This window comes from Pavona decussata, unplaced genomic scaffold, assembly GCF_977016875.1.
Source record: "Pavona decussata unplaced genomic scaffold, jaPavDecu1.1 SCAFFOLD_134, whole genome shotgun sequence".
In the NCBI taxonomy this organism is placed as follows: Eukaryota; Metazoa; Cnidaria; class Anthozoa; order Scleractinia; family Agariciidae; genus Pavona; species Pavona decussata.
In genome coordinates this window covers 1,365,001-1,379,381 of record NW_028145547.1, presented here as the reverse complement: position 1 = coordinate 1,379,381, position 14,381 = coordinate 1,365,001, and the positions used below count along the sequence as shown (strand labels likewise).

Genomic DNA, 14,381 nt, shown 5'->3' with positions numbered 1-14,381 from the left:
TGTAACATGCAATGTTCGACTGTGTCCCGATCTTTACGGTTACCTTCAGCAACGTTTACATCACCACCACAATCGCTATGCTAAAATCGGCACAGATAGGCTTTGCATACTGTATGTACGTTCCATTTTCGTTTCGAAGCTTCGAACATTCACAGTGTGAGTCGAAGCTCCTCCTCAAACTTTTGCCATTTCTAACTAAAACGGTCGACGAAATCACGAGAAGACAGACTCAAGGCTAACAGTTTGCTGTCGCTTGATCTCTTCGTTTGCCCCAAGAAAAAGCAATAAAGAGATTTAGAACTGATTACGTCTACGGCAAACGGCGGAGATGACCACGTGACCTAGTAATCCTATATTTGCCGCTCGCTGTCTCCAGCTCTCAGTAAAATTGAGCAGTTTTTGAGTCAGCATCAAAGGTCAGAATTATTTTGCAGTATATTCTTATCCATGTACTTATTTCTTAAAGAAAACATAAACGCGCATCTCACGTTTGACGTTTGCCGTAAGCGCGATACTAAATCTCTCTTTATATGATTCCTCGTTTTTAATAATCCAAGAGAAGTTCTTTGATTTACTTTTCTGGCGGACTGAGAAGAATTGTGAACAAGTACAAAATATACATGCATCCGAATTAAAACTACATCTGCATGGATCCATATTGTAACAGTACAGAGTGAAGGTCGGCTAAATTAAATTTAAATTATTTCATGGGTGGACTCAGGGGTGTTGAAAGGATTTCACTTGAGAACTGACAAACGAGGGGGTACTCTGAGTTCCTGTATATGAGACTCTCGCGGAAATTCGAAAAACGAAAATTTTCTGAGTCAGGCTAAAAAAAGTCATGGAATTTATACTAAGAACTTGAAATATCACAGTTACATAATATGACAAATATGCTCGTAGGATTTATTTAGATCTTCCTTACACTGAATCAGCTGATTCCTCATGAAAGCAAAGAAAGCTAGGCAAGAAGCCTTCAGTTTCGTTATGATATCCAAGCCGTCTTATAGTTTCCCTCATATGCTTCCTCGCCAGTTGCTGTTTATTACTTTGGTTTTAATTTGTATTTATTTACTTTATGCGCGGTGAACAACTCTTCATCGTTTTTGTTTGTTTCGAGGAAAGGAACCGACAAGCAACCATCGCAATTCAAATGAAATGCTGCCTCATGATAATCTATTTTTCATTTAACCACAAACATCTTTGTATATGGATACAAGTGATTTTTTCTTTGGGAGGAAAAAGAAAAGGTTAATGGGTCAAGGAGAAAATGCCGAATCATCCGCTTGATTCATAAACGGAAGTAGTTAATCTCCATAAGACGATCTTAAGTGCTTCCAAGTATTTATAGCTGCCTTACTCAGCTTTTATCTGGCTTGGAAACGCCTTAAATAGTCTTAATTTTGGTTCTTCTCCCCTTATATTACTGGGAAATTATTTAGAATATGCACTACTGCATTCCTTTTTTATACGACTCAGCCAGAAAATGGTGAATATGTTTGGTTGCGCTTCATCGTGACTAGGTTTATCTTACATTCAAACGACACGTGCTTGTCCTAATGAGTTAACCAAAAAGGGTTGAAAACTTTAAAGATTAAGAATTATAGTTTGAGGGAAATGCGTCATTGTGGTTCATGTTTTACCCTTAAGCTTTGACGTCAGACTATGCCTCAGTGAAAAAACTGAACCATCCTCATTTCCAGGATGCAAGAGGCATGCTGGGAACGAAGTTGGAAGTGAGTGCCCTGGGGCAAGATGTTCCCAGAGGCTCCGTTCTCACATGTTGGGCTTCATTGACCGACGTCAACTTAGACAGACTTTTAAAACAGACTCGATCTGATAAATACATCCTCGGAGATCCAGAGACAGAAAGTGGCGGCAAGAAAAGGCATACGGGCGTGAAAAATAGTAACAAAATCGGCGAAGAACAGTCGAGAAGAAATGAAGAAACATTTTGGTTGTTTAGATTTTCTCTTCGCTCCCACTAGCTGCCCCTAGCTCTCTGTGTATGAAATAAGATACTGAGGTTTTGATTTTGTCGCAGTCCTTCGAGTGCAAAATTTTCCTTCCCAATCGATAATTATATTGGTAACCAGTATTGGAAATAATCAACTAAACAACTTTTTCTGACAATCTTTAAATCTAATGGTAGTACTCTTGTTATTATAAATTTAACAACTTAATACACCACCGACACGGTACTTAAATAAAGCTGGAGTATACATATTTTTGGAAAGACGGTTGTCAGAAAGACCCTGAGGGTCGTTTAATTGTAAGGCGCGTGAATGTAAGGCTTATTTTAGGACGCTATATATCGTGCAAACAATTTACAATTATCAGTGTTAAATGCCAGACAAGCCAAGAATCAGCCCGTAGTTTCCGTCGAAGAAGTTGCTTGGCAACACATTAAGTCACGCTGAGGACTGACTTGACTGATCTTGTCAATCAAAGAAGCACTGTATTGCGATTGGAGAATAAGAGTCAGATGGAGAATTCTGTTCCAAGCCCAAGAATATGGGGAGCTGTAGCAAAGCTACGAAGGAAAGGAGGGGATAGTCGGTGCACGTAACGTGTTTCCAATCTGCTCGCACCCCCTCTTGATCCTTCACTCGGGATGAGTGGCTGGTGGCTGGAACAATTTACTCTAAGAAAGATGTCTGATCACAGGAAGGAATAGATGGATATTTTTACAGCGCTTAGAGTATTATGCTACGCAGTTTAACGTTTATTTTGCAGTTGTAAATCACAGTTCACTCCACGATGAAGTTATAGTGATTCTGTCCGTCTTGGGCTCCTCTTTTTCTCGTTTTTCCAATTAAACAGGGAATTCCCAAATTTCTGTTTCTTTTTCTCTATCTGTGGGTTGGCATTCTTTCGTTTTTCCTTCTCCTGTCTCATGTATTTCTTGTTAAGCGAAACTTTTCGAAAGAAAACGTTCAAAGCTTCCTGGACATTGTTGTAATTTTCTGCAGCAGAAACTTCGAAGGACATGCAACCAAGCTGCTCGGCCGCTGACTGACCTTCTTTTGTGGTCACTAAAAATAAAACAAAAGTAGAATAGCATCAGTTTATTTCCTCAACGATACACTCTAACGATGGATCAGAGAATTAACTCAGCACAGTGACTGCATGTTTAAGTTCTAAAGTGAAACCCATCAATTTCCTCTGAGTGTTTAAAGCCCCAGTATCCGGAAATGGGGAACCACACGAGGCAAAGAAAAAATCTTCGACTTCGGCGGGAATCGAACCCACGAACTCCGGATTTGATCGTCCGTTGCTCTACCGATTGAGTTACGAGGCCAGACGGGAGCAAGGTCGTGCGTGATTATGGTGGCAATTGCAAATGTTAGTCCAGCAATAGTCTATTGTTAAGAAAAACTGCCTTAGGATACATCTTAACTTAGGAGGACTTCGTGGATTGTTACCTTTCCTGAAGTGCTCCAAGTCTTTTTTGTTCCCAACTAAAGCAACGTGCAATTCATCTGTACCCTTGCCATCATATATTGTCTCCACTAGCTGTATGGCGTTATTGAAGCTGTTTTTATCCGTGATTGAGTAAACGACGAGAAACGCATCAGCCCATTTGATATCTTTGTCGACTTGAGAAGTGTCCCCCTAAAATCGGATACACCAAATTAGTATTTTAGATCTCATTAGATACTTGCTCAAAGGCTGGTTTTCACTAGGACATAAGCATACGGCATAAGCAACACTTGCTACATTTGCTATACAAGCATAAGGACAGAAGCATGCCCAGAATCGAAACCATTTCTTGACGAAATTGTCGATACCACGGCTCCTCTCGATGTCAATCAAGATGGCGGACGAAACGGCTGACTGCCTTGTGTTCGTGCTTATGTCGCCCCCCCCTCCCCACCCATAGTGAAAATGTGACATAAGCATAAGGAGAAGAAGAACGAACGTGTTTGTTCTTGAGCTTATGCTTATGCTTATGTCGCAGGTGTTCGAGCTCATGTTGACGCTTTTGTTTATGTCTTACGGAAAGCCAGCCTTAAAGGAAAAACAATCATGATGAACAGCCGACTTCTCCTTATGTCGTATTCTTGATGCCCAGCAAAAAAATGCCCGCAGAAAACTGTCCTGATCACTTACCACGAATATGATAAGTATTTCAGTCAAATTAACAGGTATTTTAATCGATGGTGATTATGTTTAAAGTCATAAAGAAATGCCGTGACAAATTTGAATGTTTGGTCTACGAAATGCTGTGGATCAAGAACAAAAGACCGAAACTGAACACGCAAGCGGATTCCATTCGCGCAAAACTCTTTACCTGAATGCTTTCATGCTAATTTATTTTCTCACTTTCAATACCTATAACTATGCCTTTCCGTTATTTCCATTTTACTCATTTGACAATGACGATATGAAGTCGTCGAAACGTCATGCTGTTTTACTATCGTTAATTTTCTTGTTGAAATGTTTCTCTAAATCGTTTTTCATCAGATTATGTTTAGTGATGGGTATTCCAATTTGTCTCATGAAATGTTAAAAACTTTATAGTTTAATTAGGTTTTAAAATTAGTGAATATTGATCATTGCTCCGGTGCATTGTCAACATGAAAAAGTTTCCTTAGAATTTGGGCTTTCTAAAAACGACCCCCTGGAACGGAGAACAGAACAATTCGTAAACTTGAGGAAATTTGGATATTTCCTGAAGTAATATAAACGGAGAAAGGTATTGTTATTGGTGAAGGACGTTAAACGGTTATTTTGAAACCAAGATAGTCTAGAAGGGGACTTATTAAACCTGGTGATGACACCTATTTTTTTTTTCAAGTTAAATAATTATTTCCATCGTTAATTCAGCTGATCGCTAGGCCATCCCTCCCCCCCCCCCCCCCCACACACACACACACACACCCCCGCTCCCCCAAATGGCTTTGTTTGCCATCGGAAAGAAACAAATATCGACAAGGTGCTCACAAGGTTTACAAATCATGCTGCGAGTCAACTCTTATTCATCCCCTCAGCATTTGATTCATTCGGTTAGCTTGTTGTTTTGTTCGGGACTTTTCAGAAATGGACCCCTCAAAACTCCCGAGAAGTATTTTTCAAACCCGTTTCCCATTAATTGGTGGTAGCTTTTTGTTCAACTATCCCAATGTGTTCCCTAATCTTATAAAGTTTTCGACGTTTTCGCTCTCAAAACTGATAAAAAACATTTAAAATCAAATTTCTGGTAATGAATTGAATATTGTGCATGCGAAATAGTTTATCGGGAATTTTGAGAAACGCGCGCCAGAATCTTTTTTGGGAAAACACGTCATGTTAGCTGCCTTAAAATAGTTTTCAATATCACCATCGATCGCCTTAATGAAAAAATACAGCACTCAATTCATTTTAGAAAATGAACGTTGCCAAAATGTAGAGAAACACTACAGTGTTTAAATTGTTGTTACGCCAGTTATGACATTCTGTCATTTTTAGGGGGAAAATAAGCTAAAAAGTTAAACGTGATCACAATGTTATTCACATTTAAAATTCCCTTTTATTTGCATATGGTAAAATACACAATTCTCCGTGGTTCAGTTCTTTTCCATTGTTTCACTTTCATATCGTGACTAAGGTCAAATCGCGAGTTGTTTTCATTTTTAATGAAACATTTTTTGTTTTGTCATTCCCACATGGTTTTTAAGCTTGGATTTTATACCGTCTTTTTCGTTTACTGGTAAGCCAGCTGAAATCAAGAGCTTATTTCCATATAAGGGACTAACACCTGCAACGTGTCACTCGGAAGATGAACATGTTTTGAAATGGTTTTCTAGACAAGACTTGATTGAAACGCGCCCCGGAACAAAATAATCGTTTACTTCGTTTGCTGGATTTTCACTGGAGCATTTTAAACGACGAAGACTACAAACGAGTTTGCGGTTATTAGATTAAATGCTGCCAGGGTTTATTTGAAACGACTTGGAGGACGCAAGCACACGCTTACTCTAAGAACAAAGATAAAACTGATTTTATGAGATAATGGTTCTGAAAGATTCTGCCGGAGAAAGCTATCAAGGAAATCTGTACAGAAGAATGGATGAATTTCGCCGACAGGGAATATTGTGCGATACGACTCTTGTAGTGGAGGGACAAGAATTTCCAGCCCACAAAAATATTCTGGCGGCAAGCAGTGCGTATTTTCTCGGTTTGTTTACGTCTGACATGAGAGAAAAACAACAGACTAAAGTGAATCTTGAAGGATTCAAATCGTTCGTCATGAACGACTTGCTCAATTATATCTATACTGGCGAAGTTGAAATAACCGAAGAAAATGTAAAAGAACTGGTCTTCGCTGGCGATTACCTGTTAATAGAAAGCTTAAAGGATAAAGGGAGCCATTACTTGGAGGAAACCCTTAGTCCTTCTAACTGCTTATCTGTAAGAGCGTTTTCGGAGAAGTTTGACTGTGAGGGACTCATTGATAAGTCGGAATGCTTTATTCTTGATAATTTCGTGGCCGTTTCAAAGTCTGAGGAATTCCTCCATCTAAGCTCCTCTGAGATAGAGAAGCTTATTTGCCTAGATGACGTCATAGTGGAAACCGAGGAACAGGTTTACGAGGCGGTCATTTCGTGGGTCAAACATGACGTGGAAGACAGAAAAGGGGATTTCGCTCGCCTGCTTTCGAAGGTTCGACTGGGGTGCATGTCGAAGTATTATCTCGCAGAATACGTTGAAACTGAAGAATTAGTAACTGACAATCTGGACTGCACCAAACTTCTTTATGAAGCTATGAAGTCATATGCCCTGTTTGGAACACAGGGTCAGCCACTAAATGACATTTGCAGGCTTCGAAGGTGTTTGGACTCGAATGTTGATGCGATTATCACCATATGGGGGCCTGGGGATGAGCTACGTTCGTCTACTCAGTGTTACGTACCGGCTGTCAACCAATGGTTCAATTTGGCGCCTATGCTGATCCCGCGCTTTAGCCACGGCGCTGTGGCGTGCGAAGGGTTCATTTATACGGTGGGCGGCGTGTCGCTGAATGGCCATTTGTCAAGTATGGAGAGATACGACTACAGGTAGGGTGTCTAGTTACTTACAGTTCCGTCTTATTGTGCATGCCAGTGGAGTTGATGAATTTATACATATAAATGTGCACAGCAAAAATGAGTTTAAGTAATTTAACTTTATTCATGAGCACGAGACAACATAATTACCATCATCATCATTAACGAAAATTTAGCTCCAAAAGTGAAGAAGTAAATTGTGGTTGCTGTCGGCCGGCAGTCCACACCGCTAGTACATCTAGCGAGAACCAGTAATATTCTGATCAAAGAAAGGATAAGCGTGGTGTTTCTTTCAGGAAATTTTAATAGCAAAGAATCTATCTTTCAGGATGGGTGGGGGAGGGGCGGTTTGTGGTGAAAAAGCCAGCGACAAAAACCAAATGTTTTATGAATTACACAAACAAGTAAAAACTAACGATATAGAGTCCCGACGTTTTCGGCGACCTCATGACGCCATTATTAAGGAAAGAAAAAATGAAAGCGAGTTCAAAAGGAGTTCAAGTCACCTAAATAAAGGAAGCTTAGCAAGACTTTAGCACGGATTAAATCTGTTTTATTTAATTGGCACGGATTGAATCTGAATTGCTAAAGAAACAAACTTTTAAAATTAGGCCTCACAAGGTGAAATTATGCCAGATCCTTCGTTACTCTGCTTTTACAGAACAAACACGTGGGCTGGAGTAGCGCCAATGGCTAAGGAAATATCTGCTCTTGGTGTGGCTGAGCTCAATGGCTCTTTATATGCAGTAGGTGGTTGGCACAGAGGCAGACCGCTGAACACCGTACTTAGGTAAGAGTAAGTAAAGGCGTTTTAAACAGGTAAATGGATGTTCCATTACAGAAAGGAGGAAGCGAAATCGCATGTGGAAAATAATTACATCCAAGTTTTTCGTGTTTAAGGACGTCTACATGCTGCTCAACATGTGGCTCATTTTTTCAAGAAAGCTGCCTCGGGTTGAACCACTGAAAACACACTATTTTTCTTTTGCTGGGTAAAGCATTCCGCATTTGTTCAAGATAAAACAAAAGGACTCGAGTAACTCGTCTTAGAAAAGAAAAAGAAAACTTAAAATTATGCACGCTGGCAGGTTACAGTCAAATGGGACAAAAACGTTAAGAGCTAAGGGAAGGAAAGGCAGGGAGGCAAAGCTTTTCAAATGAAAATTAGTTTTGTTCGTTTATGATTGAAAAAAACCTATTTTCATAATGAAAACTATACACAAAGCCTCGCTTTCATAATGAGGCTCAAAGTAACTTCGGAAATGGCTTATTATTATAAAACCTGCATTGAAAAGCTTTCAAGATGTATAGCGGTAAAATGTGCAGTGGACTATGAATAAACGTAGTTCAGTACATTTCAAGATTAGGCGATAATTTAAATGTTATCTTAATCTGGGCAGGTACTACCCGTCCTCGAATGTCTGGGAAGCGGTTGCTCCCATGGCAACTAACAGAGGTGGACCGTGTGTTGTGTCCGACAAATACCTGTACGCTATCGGCGGTAAAACAGAAAACGATAACGCCAACGATCCCTTCAAGTACCTGAACACAGTTGAAAGATACGACCCCAGGACGAACACGTGGCAACAGACTGCCCCCATGCAAGTCCAGCGCGCTTACGCATGCGGAGTAGCTGTTGGAGGCACCCTTTATGTGGTGGGAGGAACCCAAGATGATTTGTATTCATCGCATAGCTCGTGTGAGGCGTTTAACAGCAAGGATAATAGCTGGACATACATAGCTAGTTTGTGCATATCAAGAGCATTAGCTGGTATAGCGTATGTGGGGAACAAGGTCTACGTCCTCGGGGGAAAGAAAAATTCTCGAGAAAGAACCGACAAGATCGAGTTTTATGACAAGGAACTGGATGTGTGGAAAGTCGTGGGAGCAGTGCCCAACTGCATGGGTGGAATTCAGTGCTCCTCTGTTTCGCTTTCTAAAGAGTTTCTAAATTCTTTGTCAAAGATCACTTAATCGTTTGGTTGGGCAGTACGTCATCCATCTATCGTTTCAGGGAAAACAACTCTTGTGTAATGAACAGCCATCTGCCAGCCTAGAACAGCAGGCTAAAGTGGCTGAAAAGTCTTTTTAGCCTTTAAATCTTTTATTGTAAAGCGCCCTAGAGCTTTAAAATTATTATTATTATTATTATTATTATTATTATTATTATTATTATTATTAAAAGCCAATCAAGTAGAAAAGAAGTAGAAAATCAGTATACTAGGCAGAAATAAGGCTCACGAAAGCGTCCAACATAGAGAAAGTTTGCTAGCTTGTATAGACGATACAAATTGTTTTTTTTTTTTAGAAAACTCGCTGGCCAGCTGTTTGACCTAAGCTAAGGAGAGAACGGGGCGTATTTTAATGACCTTTAATATGTTGCGATGGCTTGAGTATAACATAAACAGGCTATAATAAAAATAGGATTCTTGGAAATATTTCATCGCGGAAATCCACTTTCATTTCCTCTAAATTTGTGAAGGACACCCCGATATGATGTACAAAGATTTACATTCCAAATGTAAACAAAATTAGAAACATTAACTTGGCAAAGTTATTCACACATAAATTCAGCAGCTAATAACGAACCCATAACTGAGTAAATACGAGCTTTATTACCTTTTCAACGGCGTCACGAATGTCAAACGTCAGAGCTTCGTCATCTAGCTTGATTGTGTGATTATAAGTTAGTTCTGACATAAAGAAAATCAAAACATACTCACCGTTAGCGAAAAGACGAAAAAATTTCGACAATTTAAAGTAGGCGTAGAAATCGTACGTGTGAAATTAAAGTTTGTACAAAGGGTGTCTTAAATGTTTTTGTCTGATAAGCTCTTGTTTGTTTAGCAAAACAACTGTTCGATCTGCAAAAAAGAATAATAAAACAGTCTTTTGATATTTAAATTGTTTTCCTTGTTGGAAAGAACGATGAGAAAGAAACAACCGTGGAAGTCAATCAAATGTAACGTTGCCATGACAACCCGAACAAAACTATCATTATGAAACAGGGTTGATTAATGTGTTAATTGTAAACTTTAAATGCCAGAGATAATAAATATCCTGGATATTATAAATTACCGTGAGATGAAGTTTTGACGGTTCTGCCGGACCGAGTATTTTTGAACGCTAATATTTACATTGTTTGATCGAGCGAGTCATGTTTTCATGTCGTGAAATATTTTTCACGTATTCATGAAATATCGAGTAGTTAGTTAATCCAGCTAAAAAGCCGCGTTAGACATTCTACCGGCTCTTATATCTTGTGGCCCTAACATCTTTTAGAATTAACTCAATTTGTTTTCGTGGTGTACTTGAAAACTCTCGAGACGGAACGACCGGATGAAGATAAGGTTGATGAAGCATCGATTTCTGAAGATGGTAGTCACGACTGCTAAGAATCATTTGTTTAGGCATTACAAAGTGTACAATTGGAAGCATTAGATATACATAGCAATTAAGAATTTAATTTAGAACTGACTGATAAGTGTAAGAAGGCTGAGTGTTCTTTAATGCAACCAGTTTTGGCAATAGCTGTTAAATTTCTCGCACACTGATTAGCCCTTTCGCCCTTGTTGGACGGTAGGATACGTATTAATGTCAACCTCAATAAAAGCAGAAAGGCAGGGGAGGGGAAGGGACGAGGTGGGTTTCCAAACAGTCTTATTATCAACTTCGATATTCGGTAGAGGGTTGTTCTTCTTCTAGACGCTTTAATACAGACTGGTGGTCAGAATTTCAAAATCTACTTAAGAAATAAAATAATAATGAGTTCTCATTTCTGTCGAGCTACGCCTCACACGTATTCTCTGGTAGAAATCCAGCCTCGTGGTCCAAATGTGAACCTCCCCGCCCCCCTCTTTAAACCTCAGTATCCTCATGTTTACTCTCCTCGCCGATCTCCATAAATTTCGTATTGTACCACTAAGGAGAATTCGTTTAAAAATCAAGACATTTTTTTGCATATCATTTTCTTTACTCTTATGACCTAAATGCTCGAAGTAAGCAATGACATTGATATTGTAAGAAGAAATGATTTGTTGGTCACTGGTTGGGTCTTAAAGGAGGAACGAGGGCATAAAATATTACACATAAAGGCATTCATGATTGCAGTGTTACGTATGGTAAGATATTAATATACTTACGCATTAGCGACTGATACTCGCCAATGAATCTCTTTGTCAGGAAGCGAACTGTTAATGCTAAAACAACAACAAGTAAAGGGAAGTCAACAACTTCAATTAACGATCAACTATTAACTCTCAAGGCTGAAAGGAATACAGTGCTCTGTTTAAGACGAATCAGATTATAACTGGCTGTAATCTTTGTTAAATTCAATTTCAATTGATTTCAGCTACAAATGCAATCTAGTGTTTCGTTTACACGTCTACATTGCACAAAAAAAATACTTTGACAGTTCTTGAGGCGCATAAAAAATTATAGGAGTCACAGTTGCGAAGTTTGTAAAACGGAGGACAAGAAGACTTCCAAAGAAAATACCCCACAAGCTGATGCAAAAAAACAAAACAAAACAAAAAAAAAAAACAACAATTCTTTCAGAAATCTTGTTAATTTGTGTTCAGGTAGAGCTATTTCAATTAATGTTGTCGGATTTTAATGCTCAAGCTTACTAAACAAAACCGAAAGGTAGTATGGGTAGCTATAATCTTGTAATTTGACTTTGTCAGTTCCACAAGACCATGGATGAAAATACCATAAACATTTGCTTCTGTAATTTATTTTCTCTAGAGGTCAACCATAGGTGAGTTTGGTAATTTATTGCCTTGGGGTCTTATACAAAGTTAATTGAAATAATGAATAACTTCCTGAGCGGAAGTGGTTAATTTCCTTCAGTGCGGAAGAAGTTTGGTCAAGTTCAACCTTATTTGAATTTTTAGACACAAGCGATTAAATAAAAAATGGTTCATTCGGATGTATTCTCAGACAAAGGTTACTTAGCTATTATATTTGAAATTTGAATACAGGGTTTGAACATGAATACAGTACATATTTTAGGAAAATCAATACAGCCCCACAATTTCCCTTTATTAAACACTAGTTAAAAAATACACAAAACGAATTCACGTAAAGCACTAAACACATTGTGTGGTCTACAATCGATGCCGATCGATGGAGTTTTTGTTACTAATACCCACAATTGAACAATTCAATTCTCATAAGCAAGGTGAAATTTACGTGGCTAGAAAAAAAATGAGTTGCTTGTAGATCAACTTTGCTGTAGGAGTTCAAACGACTGTCGGTTGATTTTGCTGCTCCGCATTGAGAGCAAAATAAATCAGTACGTTTTACTAAATTATACGACATGCAAATCTCGATGATTTTGAAAATTTGTATCACTTCGCTTGCAGGCTGAACACGAATACCCCAATTACCATTGTTGCGGTTTTAGAGTACCTTAACATAGTAAATTCGAAAACTAAATCAGATCGTTACTTTCTGATAACGTAACTCCTTCTTACGATGATATACGCTTTAGCTCAGCTCCAGCACTTCGGCAATCAGAACGAATTGAGCGAGGATGAATGATCACGTCGATTATACTAGAACTAATTTCTGTTATCTCAAACACTAATGAAAATCTCAGATGTGATATGACAAGATAACAATTCTCTCACCAGATTTTCCGACAGCTTTACTCCCAAGAACCAGGAATCTTGCTTCAGCGGGCACAAGAGAATTCATTGGCAAAGCTATGTCATCTCAGGGGATCGAAACTATCTCCATTGACTATTTGGCGTTCTCTGCCAGAGTAATAGCTGCCGGCTTCTGATGGTTTCACTTGCATTCATTTCTAAACACACAGCACGACTCATGCCCGCCAGCTATGCATTGAAAGCATTTTTGGCTATTTTATTTTCACAAACAATGTATCTTTGTCAATACTTTTGTGTTAGGGCAATGTGATTGTAGGGGGCATGCGACAATGTGGAATGTCTTAATAGCTTTTAATGAAAACATTTTAAAGGTCGACTAATTCCTTTGTAGTAAAGTGCGATTGAAATACTTACTTTGCATTCCCTTCGTGGTTGTAAGACTCTTGTTTTAGTTTGAGTAAGTAGGTTTACAATTTTAGTCGGCTTTTGGAGGAATGCTCTAATCATTGGCTAATTACTTAATTATAGCCATTTTGTGAGAAAAAGACAAAATGCGACAACCCGGCTTTGGGGCAAAAAACTCACAGAATCACTTGAGCATTTTCCAATTCGCTACCTACGCCACGTTTCTCCTGAAGTCATTTGAACATTTGGCGTAACATCCCTTTGATAAGTTAACGTTACTGTCTAAAAAAAAAACGAAATTAATTTGCGGGCCCATGTTAATAGATAAAAAAGCCGAACCCGAGAACTGGCCAAGAAGTTAGTAAAGGCTAGGGAAAAAAATTCTGAGAAGCTTCCCTTGGCTTACATTTATAAAAAATGTATTTGTTTCAATTTGTGTTAAAAGAACAAATAAATAAAATGAATACGATAAGTTACTACATCTGGAATCACCATTCCAATTCAAATTCGACCTCAATTGACAGTGAGACAGCGCGAACATTCCCGTGATTTTTTTGCTACACAATGTTTAAAGTATTAAGAGCACGAACTTTCGATTATTTTACGAAGAATCTTTCATGATTGCTTTGAATTATTTTTTAAAACTTATTTTAACTATAAAAAATTGCGATAAAATCATTTTAAGATTAAAAAATTGCTAATAAACGACGACGTTTCGACGTTAGCTAAACGTCATTATCAAGTCAAAATATGTTTGTATAAGTTACAGTCTATAAATACTAAAAAAAACAATAGCCCATATGGCACAAGAAGTCATTACGTGCTCAATATTGGGTCAATTTGCATCAAATTTGGACACCAAACAGATCTTGGAGAGATCTGCACAATGAAAGCATGAAATCTTACCCCTCTCCTACATAAGACATGATTAACCACCCCTCCATTTTTTGCAACTTTTTCCTCTTACACTTTTAAGACCAAGTCACCATTTGACAAGAAACTATGTGCTGAGATCTGCAAATTAAGCTATAGTTTAGGGGTATACCCAGTGTAAACGAGAAGTGAGATGTATTTTAAGGTTTATATTTTCTCGTTTGAAACACTTTTCATTCTCTTCTGTTACTTCCTTTGTCTTAGCTGGAATGATTTATACAATGCCCCAGATAAAACCTTTTAATTTGTGTATTATTGTTGGTGTAAGGGTTCACAGTTGCCGTTTTACAAAAATACGACATTTCCCATGGGAGTGAAAGGGTTAAACTTATTTAACCGTTTTTAAGGCCAGGTAAATCTGTTGTAAAAGTTTTAATTAACACTTTTTGCGAATATGGATCTG

At 38.4% G+C, this 14,381-nt stretch overlaps 2 protein-coding genes across 2 annotated transcripts; one reads left to right on the top strand and one right to left on the bottom strand.

Annotated features, from left to right (window-relative positions):
- Window positions 1-1,154: 1,154 nt before the first annotated feature.
- LOC146467626 (ras-related and estrogen-regulated growth inhibitor-like) lies at window positions 1,155-12,874 on the bottom strand. The gene is made up of 5 exons (XM_085125419.1): window positions 12,662-12,874; window positions 11,171-11,227; window positions 9,648-9,721; window positions 3,426-3,615; window positions 1,155-3,035 (listed from the first exon to the last, which is right to left on the bottom strand). Exons 1-5 carry the CDS (start codon window positions 12,726-12,728, stop codon window positions 2,767-2,769), a joined length of 657 nt encoding a protein of 218 aa, XP_084981545.1. The 5' UTR covers window positions 12,729-12,874; the 3' UTR covers window positions 1,155-2,766.
- Window positions 5,544-11,129, top strand: LOC146467627 (kelch-like protein 12). Its single transcript, XM_085125418.1, has 3 exons — window positions 5,544-7,040; window positions 7,690-7,818; window positions 8,429-11,129. Exons 1-3 carry the CDS (start codon window positions 5,995-5,997, stop codon window positions 9,000-9,002), a joined length of 1,749 nt encoding a protein of 582 aa, XP_084981544.1. The 5' UTR covers window positions 5,544-5,994; the 3' UTR covers window positions 9,003-11,129.
- Window positions 12,875-14,381: the final 1,507 nt, after the last annotated feature.